At 43.6% G+C, this 15,323-nt stretch overlaps 1 protein-coding gene across 1 annotated transcript; it reads right to left on the minus strand. All coding sequences in view use genetic code 11, as the record gives it.

Annotated features, from left to right (window-relative positions):
- Positions 1-1,795: 1,795 nt before the first annotated feature.
- EGR_03236 (DNA-binding protein RFX5) lies at positions 1,796-14,557 on the minus strand (the record flags this gene model as incomplete). The annotated part of the gene is made up of 13 exons (XM_024492485.1): positions 1,796-1,821; positions 1,931-2,053; positions 2,866-3,135; positions 8,181-8,372; positions 8,450-8,789; positions 8,873-9,166; positions 9,966-10,257; positions 10,349-10,509; positions 10,991-11,193; positions 11,558-12,039; positions 13,186-13,302; positions 13,514-13,908; positions 14,543-14,557. The coding sequence occupies 13 exons, from the start codon at positions 14,555-14,557 to the stop codon at positions 1,796-1,798; spliced, it is 2,910 nt and encodes a 969-aa protein (XP_024353159.1).
- Positions 14,558-15,323: the final 766 nt, after the last annotated feature.

A 15,323-nucleotide genomic window follows, 5' to 3' on the forward strand; every position in this document is an offset into this window, starting at 1 on the left:
ACAGGCGGACGCCTACACGCAGACGCTGGCGAATAACGATGGCGGCGGCTCCGGTGTAGGCGCAATATCTCATGGCAAGTGAGTTCTGAATTCCGTTTAGAGAAAAGGTGTTTGGAGACGGCGGTTGTACCTATTTGGTTTAAGTAGATGCTTGCTATTGTAGCCCTCCAGTTTACTAATCTCACAACCTATGAAATGTATTCTTCGATTTGCTTTCAAGGTAATAATTAAAAAAGCCAACTGTCGACTAATTTTCCCCTGCGTATAAGTGAAAGGAGGAAATGTCTTGGACTGCAGTTAGTGAAAAGTTTAGTTGGTGAATTCATTTTGGGTTTGCATCTTCATAACGCCCACAATGCTGTATTCAACTCTGCTAAATACCCATATGACTAGATGAGTGCTCTTTTAATTGTACCATCTAGCAGAAAAAATTTAGTTGGAATATTTAAAATGTTAAATTTCCTCAAGGGCATGGAAGTGTTTAGATTGTAACCCAATACTGAAGTGTAGCGAAGATGAATTCAATGGGGTAAAGGTGGGGGGGGGGGGGGGGCGTGAAAACTGACCGAATCCCACTTCATTTGGCGTCCATCATCGTCTACGAAGTAAACATGTTGTTATGGCATTGTTAAATGAGCAGCTAAAATTCATCCTATATATCTTAAACTTGGGTTTAGTCTCGCTTTTGCACATATTCCAATTTCCCTCCTTTAAGACTTCCCCCATTTCAACGATTCACTCCATCCTCACGTAATAGTGTTTTATTCAGCCCACTGTCATTATTTTAGCAGCGGTCAGTATTCATTATCACCAGTGGTGAATGCTCCTCCGAGGGAGATGGACGTGGATTTTGTATTGCCTTCTGCCTCCTCTGCCGTCGCCGCACTTCCTGCAGCTGACTCCAGGACGGACAGCACCAGTCATCAGGCGTAAGGTCACAGAGCTTTTCATTGCTTTCAAGCGCGCCAATGTCCTCATACTTTGAAAATTCTCCTACACTATAGGGGCAAAGTTTTCAGCAGTTTGATTAAAAAAGAAAGTATAACGACGGACTAATCAAAAACTCAAGCAACTAGTACCATGAGGGGTGTTTTCCCGATTTACCGATGGTGGTGAAATCTTAGATGAGTCATTCTCAATATCTGATTGTGCTGTGTGCTATCCCACAGTGCCTCTGCAAGGTGGGATTCCTTAAGAGGAGGCTCTGTCGCTAATTGAAGTCTCCAGTTGTCTATTCTCATTTCAGATGAAGAAGTCCCGTCACAGGACCGATGTGTCAAAGCGCCACCGATACCAGTCTAGTCTTTCATGTGTACTTTTCTTCCCAGTATTGGAACTCGAACCTCCCCTTCTTCCCTCCGTCTACGCACATATCACCAGACCACGTCCCTCCGACCTCTACCTCTTTACGTGACAAAATTGCATCTTTACATTTGCGTACACATACATCATATGGCGCCATATGCAGACCAGTGGGAGGCAGACGTGTTTCCTTCTTTTTTTGAATAACTTGGTCTCCGTCTCCCCCTTCGAGTCTTAAAATTGTAATTAGCGTTATGCTAATTGGTAATATATGTATGCGAATTTTCTCTACTCCCTCTACCCTTTCTTACGTCAAATAATTCGTGTCTCTATGCAAAGGAAGAGGAGCTTCATTTGTGCCTCATGTTAAGAGACAGTTTATTCTTGCAAATAAATGAAGGTGCATGGGATAAGGTCTATTTGTAGTTAGGGCAGTACTCCATCACAGAAAGTAAGGCTTGGGTTGCAGCAGTCGGGATTCAGTGGTCGACACTCACGACGATTGAAGGAGTCGAGTGCCTACAGCGAAAAATCATGCAGTGTTACTACTAACAACGGGTAACTTCAGTTCTGTGATCACCAATCTTATTAAGAAGGATTAGAAGTTTTGAAGGGCGCTTGATTAGACTTGCCTCGAAGTAGCCGCATGGATAGACTCGACTGGGACTGTAGCATCTGGCAAAATGGTGGACAACGCAGGGCTCCTGTGGGATGCATTTGTGACTGTTCCACTTGACGGAAGGCACATGACCTGATAGAGTTTCCAAGGCAGAATCTCATATGACGTGGGAAGGGGAAATTTCAATGTAAAGTTTTGTAGAAGGTGTTTGGAAGATAAGCCAGTTGTTAGTTTTAGTGAGATGATTGTAGCTTTATGTTTGAGTTATTGAACTATCCAAAGCCTACGATGAAACGACAGCGTGCGTGTTAGGCATACAAGTGACTTCAACAGATAACAATATCAACATTTGTGGCATGCAAAAAACGACATAGGGAAGGAGAAATGCTACTGGAAGTATAATTTGGAATAATGAATCAAAATAACGGAGTGTAAGTACTCTTGGAAAACAATCGCAAATTTATTTTAAAGGGAATAGCATCCGGTCAATGCAAACGCGCAAAGTGCTTACAAAGCATGTGTCTAAATGACGTGAGATTAAATCGTGAGTAACCTCATAAACGAACTACAATTTAGGAATATCTAAAATTCACCCTAAAATAACAGGCTCATGTTAAATGCCAATTTTAAGATGATATATGTCGTTTCGATTTTTCCATTCATTTAGCTTGCAAAATATGGTTAAATTCACTTTAGTGCCTTCAGAGAACTAAGATTATGATGCATAGTTTGCTGTAACGATAAACCATTTCATTTTTGACATAGGTTTTGGGCCATAATCCTATGACAATTACTTTGCAAAAAAACTCAGAAAAATTTGCTGCACAAATGACCAACTAGAGGGGGTTGGAATGATTTGAACGACGTAATGAGGAAACTATGAAACATTTGAGCAATATTAATAGTACTTTTGGTTGATAATACTTCTAATGACATTAACGCACTCCTGCACTTGTCTTGATTATGATTGAGACTGATATAGTTGTTTTCACGTTGAATGTCGATGGCATCACGGAGAGTGCACGGTGGTAGGGAGCGATGTCGCTGGTAGGTCTGCCATCGCCTCTCTGAGGGTATATAATAGCCAAACTGAAAGTAATGCGACTTCAGGCCACTCTCACGGTAGTTGTACTCGGGAATCTCAATGCGCCATTGACGATTTTGGGCTCTGAGTGAATATGACTGACCGGCTGCTGTCATCTCCACGTATATCCCTGACAACAAACAAGACAGTAACAGAAAAAATCACTAATGGAAGACATGAGAACATATGGACACGAACACGGCCCTAAATTGCCAGAAGCCAAGTCCATTGCTTTATAATGTAATAAGGGTGGGTTTTTTAAGAATTAATGACGTGAACAATTGCAGGCAGATATTGAAATAAGTAGATCATTTGGAATATATAAAGCTAAATAATGTATAAAGAATTTAACACATCCGTATTGACAAATGGGATTTTGCAACATGGTTAATCGACCTTAATTTATGGTATTTAAGTGTAATTCATTTAGGATTTCTGGTCATTGTAACAGATTGACGTGCTTAATAAGTACAAAAAGAAAATGCCAAATCAATTAACATAGGTGGGGACGACTAAACACGTTTAAGTGTGACGACCTGGTAAAGGTTGCAATCGTATTGGAGGAATTAAATCGGTTTACGCCGTTTAGGGGGCATATAAACGCTAAAAATGGAGCTGCATATATAAATTACGAAACGGATGTGAGCTTCAATGATAAAACTAGATAAACTAAAGCCTTGTACCAAAGAAGAATCAGTAATTTGCCAGCATTTGTGCAACTATGGGTTCAATATAGGCAGAATATGGGACATAAGTACAACTGCATTCTAGATTTTACACGCACAATGATAAAAAGAAATCCCAATTATAGTCACCAATTGAGCACAAAATTTTAACAGATACTTATATTTGTTGTATTAAACAGTTGTTATAAGGGTTTTTTCCAAAAATCCCTCGGAATTCTTGTCTGGAAGAGCTCTGAATTTGTGCCCAACGTAGACGATTAAACTCAAAAAGTGTGACTTCTGTCTGCGTAAAAGTTTTGTTATAATCGCTCTTTTCAAGGGTGCGAATAGCATGGCTGATAGAGTTTTGGTAGCAAAAGGGATAAACAGTTAGAGATAGCGGTATCACATGATAGTTTTCAACTACTTGCCTTTAGACAGTATAAAACAAATCGTTGCATGATTTTGATCAACTTCTTTTCAAAAGCAGTTTTATAGGCTAGCAGTGTTTTAAAATTATAGTAGTTGTGCAATTATATTTTGCTATTTCCCTATGAAGGGAATTTGGAAGCTTCAGCCTAATAAACATTCAATTGGGTAACAGGAGTAGCTGTTTTGCGAAATAAAGAAAGCTTGGTTTTAGTCAAGTTGGTAACTGCATTCGACAGTCAGTTTTCTTTTTGCTTTTTCCTAAAACACTTTTTGTGTCGTGATATTGATGAAGTATCTCACGCTCAAGTAAATGACTAGAATCGCTTGCTACTCTCATAATAGCGATATTTATTAAGTTTTGACTTAGAATGAAGTGATGCAAGATCCGTACGATGTCACCTTGTCCGAGAATGCAATCGATTATATGTGAATAAGGTGGAACTGACGGGGTCATTAGTGTGTGGGATACATCCTTGATAGGGTGGTTTAATGCCGAATGTCTTCCTTCGAAACCATTTAAAACAAAAGACTTAGTCAGTTCTGAGATGTTCTCTTCCAAGTAATCCGGTCTTTTGATAATCTTGATTAGTGACAATTATACTGCATTCTTTCCTCGTAGTGCACTTTTGTCAATGAAATCTCATCAGATTTATAATGCAATCGTTCAGTCTATGGCATTTCGGTTTTCCCACCTGACATATGCAGGCGGGTGCTTGTATGCCGTGCTCCACAAAGAATGGTGTCTTCTGTGTAAATCGCCAAAGTTAATTTTAATTTTGTAAAATGAAATCATTTCCAGCTTATTTAGCCACATTAAATAGCCGCATTCGCTTCGACGCATGTCTTGAAATTTTCGATTTAGCAGGATTGGTCGTACTTTAAATCTGGTGCTATAAAGTAAATTGTTACTATCTTCACCCGAGCAGTACGACCCATACTCCAGCAATGGTTCAAATGTAGCATCCTGAGACTTCCCTGAAGACGAAAGAAGACACAATACTCGGGCAGAATATGTATTCAGCACAGCGAAGGTGTCTGAGCTATTGGCATGGCCCGAAGGCCAGCCCGCCCAGCAAGGTACAAGAAGGCTAATTCAAAGGCACAAAAGTGGCGCCTCACCAATACCGGGGGATAAACCACCATTTTATCGTACAAAAACTCCTGCATCTACTTGAGATGATGTGCCACACACTGAAAGCAGGGTGTTGTCATAAGTGAAAATTTAAGAAAGTTTTTGTGTTTACACAAGTAGTGGAGCAGTCTTTCTGGAAATGAATAGGTTGATGTGAATATTTCTTAAATTTTGCGATGACATTAGTTTAATGGGATTAGCTGTGCTAGTGCATGCAACTAGTAAAACATGGTAATCAGGCGGTTTCTACTATGCTAAAACTAAATTACATGGTAAAGTAAATATGAAGAGCGAAAAGAATTATCACAGGTAAGCGATTTTATCGCAGAGACTGCGGGGGCAGAGGCAAATGCTCATATGCAGCGCCTCGGATCATCCTTGAAGGTCACTTGGACGGTCATGACAGCAAGGTGAGCGTAGAAACAGCAGCTTGAGGAATTCGCATAGTTAAATACATTCTAGAAAAATGTTTTCACTAGTATGCGTCAAGCCCATCGTACGTGATTTTTTGCTGTGTTTAGAAGGCGAGAGCCGGATATTGGGTTGTAGGTTTGTAGGATGGGTTGTGTGTGACTTCAACGCTGGGGGGGGGAGGTCAGTTAATTAATCATGTAGGTGGTCAGACCGAGATTATGTGACCTGGTACCAGCATGGTAACACGTTCAGTGAATAAATCTCCGACTGAAGCTGTGGCTATAGGCCAGCACATTAATGCCGGCACCATCAAATGGCGACACCTTAGAAAAAGGAGTTAACTACCACTGTTCTTACAATAACACTGACGTCAACCATAAAAACCCGCTTATATAAAATGAATAATAATCATTGTGCGAAAAATCACCCCCATTTTCTTTAATAATCGACCAAAAAAGTCTCATCAGGTCACAGTAATCAGCTATTGGACAGGCATTGGCGTAGCCCCACAGATTCCATTCCAACAGCCAATGGGTTTCATGATTTCACTTGTTAAGGTCATGGCAAGACTGAAGGTGCCCTAGAGCGCCCACCAGCATCCACAGCCAAATTGTCTCAACGCGTCATTTTGGGGACAACAAGCACAACCCAGCTAGGTCTCGACCTCAGTATCGTAAGAATGCGTGAATCGACTACTTGCCCCCCCACTGCTTGGTATTACTTTTGTTTATCAACTTTACTCATAGTTCCCATTTGTGATGATGTACGACTAAGAATTTTTTTATATCTGGATCCTTTCACTGTGCTCCAATGCAAATTTGACTGACTTTCGAGGGCATCCAACACATCGTTAACTAAAGTATGGGCGAATAGGATCTGATTAGTCCAAAGGTAGTGTCATAACAGCACCGTCATAATACCGTTTGGATGGTGGCTTAATTTTATAGGCTTTCTACACACGCCCATGGATGAATCACCAAAACCTCCGCTGTGTTTCTCGCTTCGGAGCAAATCTCACCATTAAACCGGCTCATCAGGGTTAAATTAGATTCTGGACACCATTAGGGAAAGCCAACATGCTGAACCGATCATGCATGATCCCAAGCTCGCACTTACACCATGTACTCGTTCAAGAGAAGTATTTTAGAACAAATAACTCCTTATACAAAAACAAAAAGACGAGAAGGTGACCGATGAAGAAACCAACAGCTGAGTATTGAATAAAAGAAGTTTGTACTAAAATCCGACAATTTGTTACCTCGATCCAGCCCTAGAAACAGGACTTCGTAAGCAGCTTTGCTACCTACACACAGAAGGGCTGGGGGGCCTGGTGCTGGGAGGGGAGCTCTGCACTATCGACGTGGAGGTCGGTTTATGTTTGACACACTACTCAAAACCACTGGTGTCCAACTTAATTTGAATCGAGGTCGGACAAGTTAGCTGGATATGAATCACAATTCCGGAATGCAGGTTCGTCGTATGTCTGAAAGGGAGGTGAACTGTCCTACCTAGAAAATGAATTGATGGTGCATTGGACATTAGAAACCTGCCTTAACAGACACCGCAGACTGGATAATCGTGTCTGGACATGAGTCGACCTCAAAAATATCGCGTTAAGCGAAAGTGCCTCTCTCCTCCCCCCCCCCCCTTAATCAGGACCGTTCTAGGGGAGAAAGTACAAGTGGGGTCGACACCGCGGCCTGCCCATCACACAACATGATCCAAACAAAGCCTCCCCCTATCGCATCGGCTCCGCTTCACAGTGAAGAAGGGATGGGTGACAAACTGAATAAACCACATCGGCGAAACGGAGTGCGGGAGGACGTCCTGCCGGATTTGACGAGATGGTGACTCATTCCGCGAAAGGCACTGAGAGCAGCCTGCCTCAGGAAGGCTGCGATATGAAACTGCTCCCAAGCCTTGCTGGTAGACCTCCATGACGCAGACGTACTACTTAAAAAAAGCATCACCGCAACTGACAATAAAAAAAAACAGGGCTGCTCAAAAAGAAAACACATTGTCCTCCGCATCACATAAGCATAAGTTAACAAACATGTCAAGCAGTCGCAGACAGCTCACTCAAAAAGGCACTCCAATTTGTCCACAAAGGGATTCCAAACCAAAATACAACATGTGCAAGAGGTATTTTTTCAATGTGAATGCAAAATAGTGCGATTACACCAAACGCTACAGCGAAACGTCAGTCTGAAAATTCTCTTGTTGGCTTTGGTGTTTCTGTTCATACAAAAAAGATTGGGAATTACCACAGAGACTTCATAGAGGCTATAATACAGGTGTACAATGCGTAGTAGACGAAAGTGTCAGTGCTGGATGAAATGGTAAATAATAATGTCAAAGGATTCCCTGAAATCGCTGCGGCATCCTATTTTGATGCTTCAGTCCGCTAATAACAGAAATGCCATCTGTCTGTGTGGTTCTCTAGGTATACAAAAGGAGTATGACAAGAAGTTAAGAACCTCCAGATGGAGCTCATTTGAGCACTAGAGTTAGACAAATCTGCACTTCATAAACTCCCCGCATTGCTATCAGGGGGGGGAGTGGGCCGTTTTTGAGCGGGAGGATTGGTGGAGGATGAAGAAGGATCGAGCGCATTGCCACCCGAGTGAGGTCGGCCATATCTCGCCCGAGGGGTAACCGGTGGAGAAGTTTTCACGCTCGACGATTCACCGGACGGAGTCAATAGTGCATCGTGCAGTGCTTCGCCTGTAGAAAGTTCAAACAGCCGTGTCGAATACCCCCAGTGTCAGCAACAGTAAGGGTGAGTCGTACAGCAGACTTACGCTTTCGCACCACCTCAGCCTCATTCCCATAATCTTGGCTGATGTGAACATGAAGGGGTTGGCTGGATTCACCTTTGTTTGCCACGTTCACGCTGGTGTCGGGTGAGAGGTTAGTTAGAGTACGATCAAGATCTTCCGTCGTGTCCTGAGTTTCCTTTCGCCGAGCTGCATTCCCAGCGGAGTAGAAGGAGAGGAATTCAGTAGGAGAGCTGGGTGGAATTTCCGGCGGGCAGGGTGAAGAGCCAAGACGGGGGAGGTTATCATAGTCGAAGGGATCTGCATCACCTCCGTCAGTTTCGAAAGATGAGGTTGGCCGCACCACATTTGGTCGCTTCAGAGTCTAAATTTAGGGGGGAAAAATATTTGCATGATCACACAGTTCATCAACGTTTCCGAACTGAAACATTAATACAAGTACCCCACCTGCCACGAAGACCGGCCTGAAGGAGCGGTCTCACCACCCATCGAAGTCGAAGGTAACCTAGGCGATGCCTGACCAGGAGTTGCTGGACTCATGACATTAAAACTGCTGTAGCGACTAGGATAGTAGCCGGTGTTAGATTGCACAGGAGCGCCTGGGGCAGGTAGGGAAGCAGAGGAAACAGTAGCACGGTGTTGGTAACGCGTTTCGTAGCCCCCCGTGCTTTGAGATCCGCTGGACAGACTGAAAAAGTTCATATGCTTCGTCGGGCTTACGCCGCCCAGGTGGACTCGGACCTGGTAGAAAAAAGAACCCGGACGTTAAGCTATGCTACTAACGTCCTTTCCGGGGTGGCGAGAGTAAGGCAATAAATTATGCCAGGAATGATGGGAAGATGCGTGTGCCTTTCGGGTGGGTTTATCCAATTGCACAGGTAAGCCCCAACCTGACAGTGTGTTTATAAAAAATGCCCAAATTTAATTTATAAACCTTTGCGGGGACGATGTGACTCACCACCACCACCAGCGCCGCCACCAAGGCAAACTGGGAGAAGCATGCATAAAAAGATGACTAACAAAGTTGACCTAGTAAGATGAAAGTTGCAAGACATCAACGCCGCAACTGATTTTATCACCCCAGCTCACTTCAGAAGCAGGTGCTGAATAAAGTGCTAGGGCAAAAGTTATTTCAGAGGGTCATTTGTAAATCTAAAAAAAGAGATCCTAGTAAGATATCAATGACGGCTTACTATCAAGACAGTGGTTTTAAGCGCACCAGTAGGTTTTATAAATAATTCACAGGCGGAGAGTGGAGACCAGGTTCCAAAAAAAGCCATAAATGATAACGTGGGACAGACACAAATCCGAAGGGTATCTCCTGCGTACCTGCGCACACATGCAAACGCAAACACGAAGTGTTGGGTGAGTGGGTGGGAATGGGAACAAATTCACACCACCAGTCGGCCGAGGACAGAAACGGGGGCGCAAATGAGGGCCAGGCCGCTGCGCCACTACCCAAACCTATCTCATTCCGTTATCCCCCCAACTCACAGCAGCACTCTTACAGTGGGCGTCAGAGAAGGAAAGGAAGACTTACTGTGGGTTCATGAGCTCCGGGAGCATCGATTGGCAACTGGGTGGTCGGATGTTTGTAAGGAATAGCAGCATAGGGACTGCGACCACTGGCTATTGGAGGAGCTGGGGGCTGTGTCTGGAGGGAACTAGACGGGTCAGTGGTCTGAGGAACGAAAGTACCACCTGCGCCGTAGGAGGCGTACGAACCAGACGCCTCCAGACCGCGATTGGGATAGGGTGTGGTTGGAGTCGAAGCACAGTAATTGCTGGTACACGTTACTGGGGTCAAGTAGGAGGCAGGGTTCTCGGAGAAGCTGGTAAGATACAATGAAAGCAAGGTTAATATCACATATGCAAGTGCTGCTAAGACTAGAATAATTAGGGGGGGGGGGGGATTTAAACTACCTCGTTCGCCTTTGATCTGTGGAGGAATGCGCGTAGGGTTGCTGCTGATGTCGTTGGTTGAGATAAGCTGGTGTGCCAGGATAGGCGTCAGTCGATGGTGTGACTGGAAGCGCAGGCTTTGTAGCTGAGGTTTGGAGCGCTGAGCTTGAGGTAGATGTAAACTAAAATCAACAGAAAACGTAAATGATGTTGGTCTGTTTCTCATCTTATACTAAATTACAGGTTATGAAGCAGGAGATTGCAAAGAATAAGTACCCCAAAGTAATGTATAATTGACTCGGTTTAAGGCCAGGGCTAAAAGGACAGACGAAACAGTGAGAAGTTACCTACCAGCGCAACTGGCATCCGCCTTTGGAAAGCATTTTTAAGCAAATAAAATAAAATTCCCGAAAACATAATAACCATTCCTTAAGAGAGAGGCAAACGGCTACTTTAGATAGAAATCACTTAGATGCGTTTAACCCGGCCCCAGCTCAAGCACAGGTTCAGGAGGCAGTCATTTTAGGCGTGAAAGCCCAAATTATGCCCTCCGCGAGGGTAAACACAGAGGGCTATCTGGGTGCAAGACAGCATTATTCACGCTAGCATACATGTAGCCTGCCCAAAACCACAGCACGTAAACAGCGCTGACCAAGGTCTTACCTGAGTTAGAGAAAAAGGATAATGTGATGAGGGAGATATTTGATAGGCTGACACTGGCACAGCACCAGCAACAGTGATGGCTGGGGTACGATAGGGAAGGGTGCCACCACCAGCACCGCCCATTTGGTTCACCATTGCCGTCGTCACTGGAGGTGTTTGAGAGTGCGACGACGAAGCTGTGCTACCAGCGCTGTTTACACGCCCTGCTGGTGAATGATTGTTTCTCACACTTGCCATATCCACACTAGAAGATTGATTCTGTTCGGTCTCTGAAAATCGAGTTCATTTGGAGTTAAATGAACATAGACAAACGGGACGCAAGCAAGTAAAGGTTTGGCGAAGACAAACCTTCCTTTTTTAGAAAACCATCCTTTCTTGGAACAATAGGTGATGACCGAGGTGTCGACGGCTTGAGAGCAGTAGCAGCAGCATTTTCGGAAAATTGGGAATAAGATTCGAGAGATTGTCTGTACATTTGTCCATACATGCCTAGGTGAGGACCACGACTACGACATTACAGACTAATCGAGTGTAGATGCAAAAACATTCGAGTGGAAAAAGACCTACCTTTCTGAAGTGCTTCAGCAAAGGCTCCAGCAGCAGCTGTAGAGGGAGTAAGAAGGATGTTTGAAAGACTGGAAGAGGCTGTGGTGGCAGAGGGGTTGGCGGAGCTGTTGGCAAGGTGAGCAATGAGTGCAAAGGCGTGTCTAGAATGCGCGGTAACATATCGGTCGGAGACAAGGTGTTGAGCAAAGTGGAGCAGTGAAGTGAATTCAGTGCCGAGAACGGTGCGAGCATAGTCGAGAATGATTCGACCCACGTCGGCCAGAATAGGCCCAGTGACACCAAGGACTGTGCGCACCTCGTCGGTGAGCCAGGCGAGTGGCAACTCACCGCGTTGGCAGAGACGCTGCTCATCGGTAGAGGAGACGGAGGATGAACCGCTACGAAAGTTGTTGGAGGCAGGTGGAGCGGAGAGCTCTAATGTCAAATCGGGAAGGGAGGGTGCCTGAACCTCAAGCTTCTTTCGCATACCTCCATAGCAGTACCTGGAATCCAATTGGTAGAACAGGCGTCAATAAGTCCGTAATAAGATCTTTGAGGCACAAACTTCCCCCAAGGGAAAACTCAAACCAAATGACCGTACTATTTAAGTACCTCGTCACATCCCCCGAATAAACAAAGGTATGCCCATGATTCCCATAGAATAGCCATAAGAGGAGGGGAGGAAAGTCTGAAAATTCGTGGAATGATGAATGCATAGGTGGGTAGGCGGAAGGACGGTTAGGTTCGTAATTCAGCCTTTGTCTGAAAAGGGTGTGTGCGCAGACGCAAATTAACCCCTACCACCACCTCTACAAGTACCGAGATATGCTTCCCGTGTGCGCGCCCACACACATAAACAGATTCTCATGTCACCAAGTTGGGCAGTGACATGGGTTCCCCTCCCACCCAGACACAATGTATCGAAATAAAGTGACAAACAGCTTGAAATCAGACTTATGGTCCGAAATCTATCCTACTAATGTAGCATGTATCTATAACGCTGCTAGAGGTACAGTGGGTTCAATCAGCTTTGAAGTAGGACTCTCCGCGAAATAGTAAATTTACCGTTCAGCACAAATGATATTAATGAGGACGGGGGATTACAAATACGATGGAAAAGTTCCACAGTAAAACAATCCTCACTGCATAAAACGAGTTCCCTCAAGGAGATAAAACTGCGAAATAAATGTCCTAGCGAAAAGCGTCGTAGACATACGTTCGATAGCCGGTATTGATGAATAAAACTGCCTACTACACATCGTCTGAAAGGGGACAATAAGCCAATCTCTATGAATCGGGGTGGCGGAATTGATGAGTGGAATCAGAATCGCAATTAATACATTTACGGACACAATACCTCACTACTTCTGAAGGGGCAAATGAAGAGGTCGCTGTATAAAGAAACTAATTTCAAATGTGAAATAGCTAACAGAAAGACACCCAGGAAAGACGGAAACTAGATGAGGGATCATGTATATGGGATGCCCAAATGTTTATATGAGAGGAGCACCTCAGAAGTTCTATCAATCAAGGTTGCATGTGGTTAGACAACAGCAAAACCTCCCGGCACCCGATAAACTATTTACTCATGAAGCCGCAAGTCTTTTGATGTAGTTTGAGCATACCATTCATTGACAAATGAGACATACCTAGACTGACCCCTTTGTCCTAGTCGCCGAGGTCTAACATTAGGAAACGCTCGTTTCATCACCTTCCCAAAATCCGCCGTATTGAGGGTTTTCTGATTGTGCTTCTCACAATACGCCCTATATTGCAACGAAAGATTTCAAAGGTATGCGAAAACTAAGTAAATATGTTATCTGTAGGATGGATAAATTTAAAGACATGAAGTCGAAAAAATAGCACCAAATCGATTTCCACGCATCGAAACATGGAATAAATCAACCATGACCAAGCAACCAAGAAGTAATAAAACACAGTGTAAAAACCCAGGAATAACAAAACTATCCACGTTACCTGTAGTCTTCATACACTTCATCTTTCCTAAGACAAGTTGAAGCATCCTCCTCCAGATGAGACATTATCCACGTGTAAGCCTGACTTTGCTCAACTTGATTTGACAGATGGAGGGACGATGAACAGCCCGAACCACCAAAGATTCCGACACCAAGACTGTTAACTTCGAATCCATTAGGAGCGATATCATCCTCTATAAGGGAAGGAGCGGAGGTCCCATGTGGTTCCGCTGGAAGCAATAAAGCACAGAGAATCTTCTCTGTATCCTTGAAGGATGCAAATTCGCGTACGAGAGCATCGATTCGAGAGCGTGCTTCGGGAGAGACTGTCTTCTCAAGGTTAGTTAGGATATAACCATAAAGAGTCCGAGTATCTTGCTCAGTGTGCATTTGCATCTGATAAGGTGACATAATCCAATGAGAGTAGATTTAAAAACCCAGCAAAAACAGGCATAGTAAACTGAACTTGCCTCTTATGAAGCCGACATCTAAATAAGCCAACAAGAGCGTTGAAATTTGTATTAACCCAAATTCGCTAAACTTTACAAGTGCAGTCAAACCCAAAGAATTTAAACAAATTTCAGCAATTCAATAAGGAGTCTGATATGGTAATTAAAAGAAAACTTAGATAGAGGTGATATAACTTTCAGTCGTGTTTATCCGTAAAAGTGGCGATCTAGCGATTTGGGCTATTTAGTGCCGCAAATCCACAGTATTAGAGCTAAGGAACTTGATATTTTGCTGAATAAGATTAAAAGTTGAAGCTAATAGCACAAATAGACGTGCCGTTTTGTAACGCAAAAAATAATTCGTATCTGAATGCAACGAAAATGTGCTTGGCGTAGTGGCGAAGCTTGACATGAACACACGCTGAAGAAGGTAAAAGCGAACCCTACTTTTCCCGGTAATTTGCGTTTTTTATGACGATTGTTGTGCAAATTGTCGCGGTACGTCTATACGTGGTTACAGTTTCCCTCACATTTCAATTTGAACCTTCCCGATTATAGAGAAAAAACGATCACCAACTTACTCCATAGAAAGCCATTAGAAAAACTGTTTAAACCCTAGAAACTTATCACATTCGCCGTATTTTGATGACTTTTCTTTTTATTGTACCGTTCCGACCTCGCTAGCCCTCAACTTCTGTGTCAAAGAATCTAATGATTGATCAAGGGAGCCGTTTAGAAATTGCACACCAGCATCGAATCAATAGGGTGCTCTAGACACAAAGACGCCTAAATAAACTGGTGCATAGATGTGCGCTTCTTTTTACCGTGGCTATCTCATGGACTGCTTACTTTATAGTTTTTCTAAGGAGAGGCGGCGCATTCAAAGTTCAGTTGTTTTATCGCTGTCAAAGCTCAAGTGCTGCATTTAGGCCTGCATGCGATAAAGATTTTGATCAGCGCGGATATTAAAGAGGATTAATTCCTTACAGTAGAATATAATGAGTCCAGCTCTCTGGAAGTTAATCTAACATAAGATGATAGCTTGCATTCTTGGTTTGAATATGCGAAAGCCAGTAGGTGCGCGTAAGTAAAAACACGAATTCTTCCCATTCTTTCTTTCGACCAAAATACGTATTTTAAATCACTGTGAATCGATACGAGTGTTCAATGGGTAAATATTGTGCAATATTCCTGATGACTTCGCCTACTCCAGGTTTCAATTCTCTGGATTGAGTTTGTTTTTTGGAGGAAGACATCGTACATTGCGTAGTATGGACACTTTATAAATGACTGATGTTTTGTGTGGTGCATCAGTATTTGTCTCCTTGGGGATCGAGGAGCTGGCCATGGACGCGGTTAGGG

The sequence above is a fragment of the Echinococcus granulosus genome (genome assembly GCF_000524195.1).
Source record: "Echinococcus granulosus chromosome Unknown EG_S00016, whole genome shotgun sequence".
Taxonomy (NCBI): Eukaryota; Metazoa; Platyhelminthes; class Cestoda; order Cyclophyllidea; family Taeniidae; genus Echinococcus; species Echinococcus granulosus.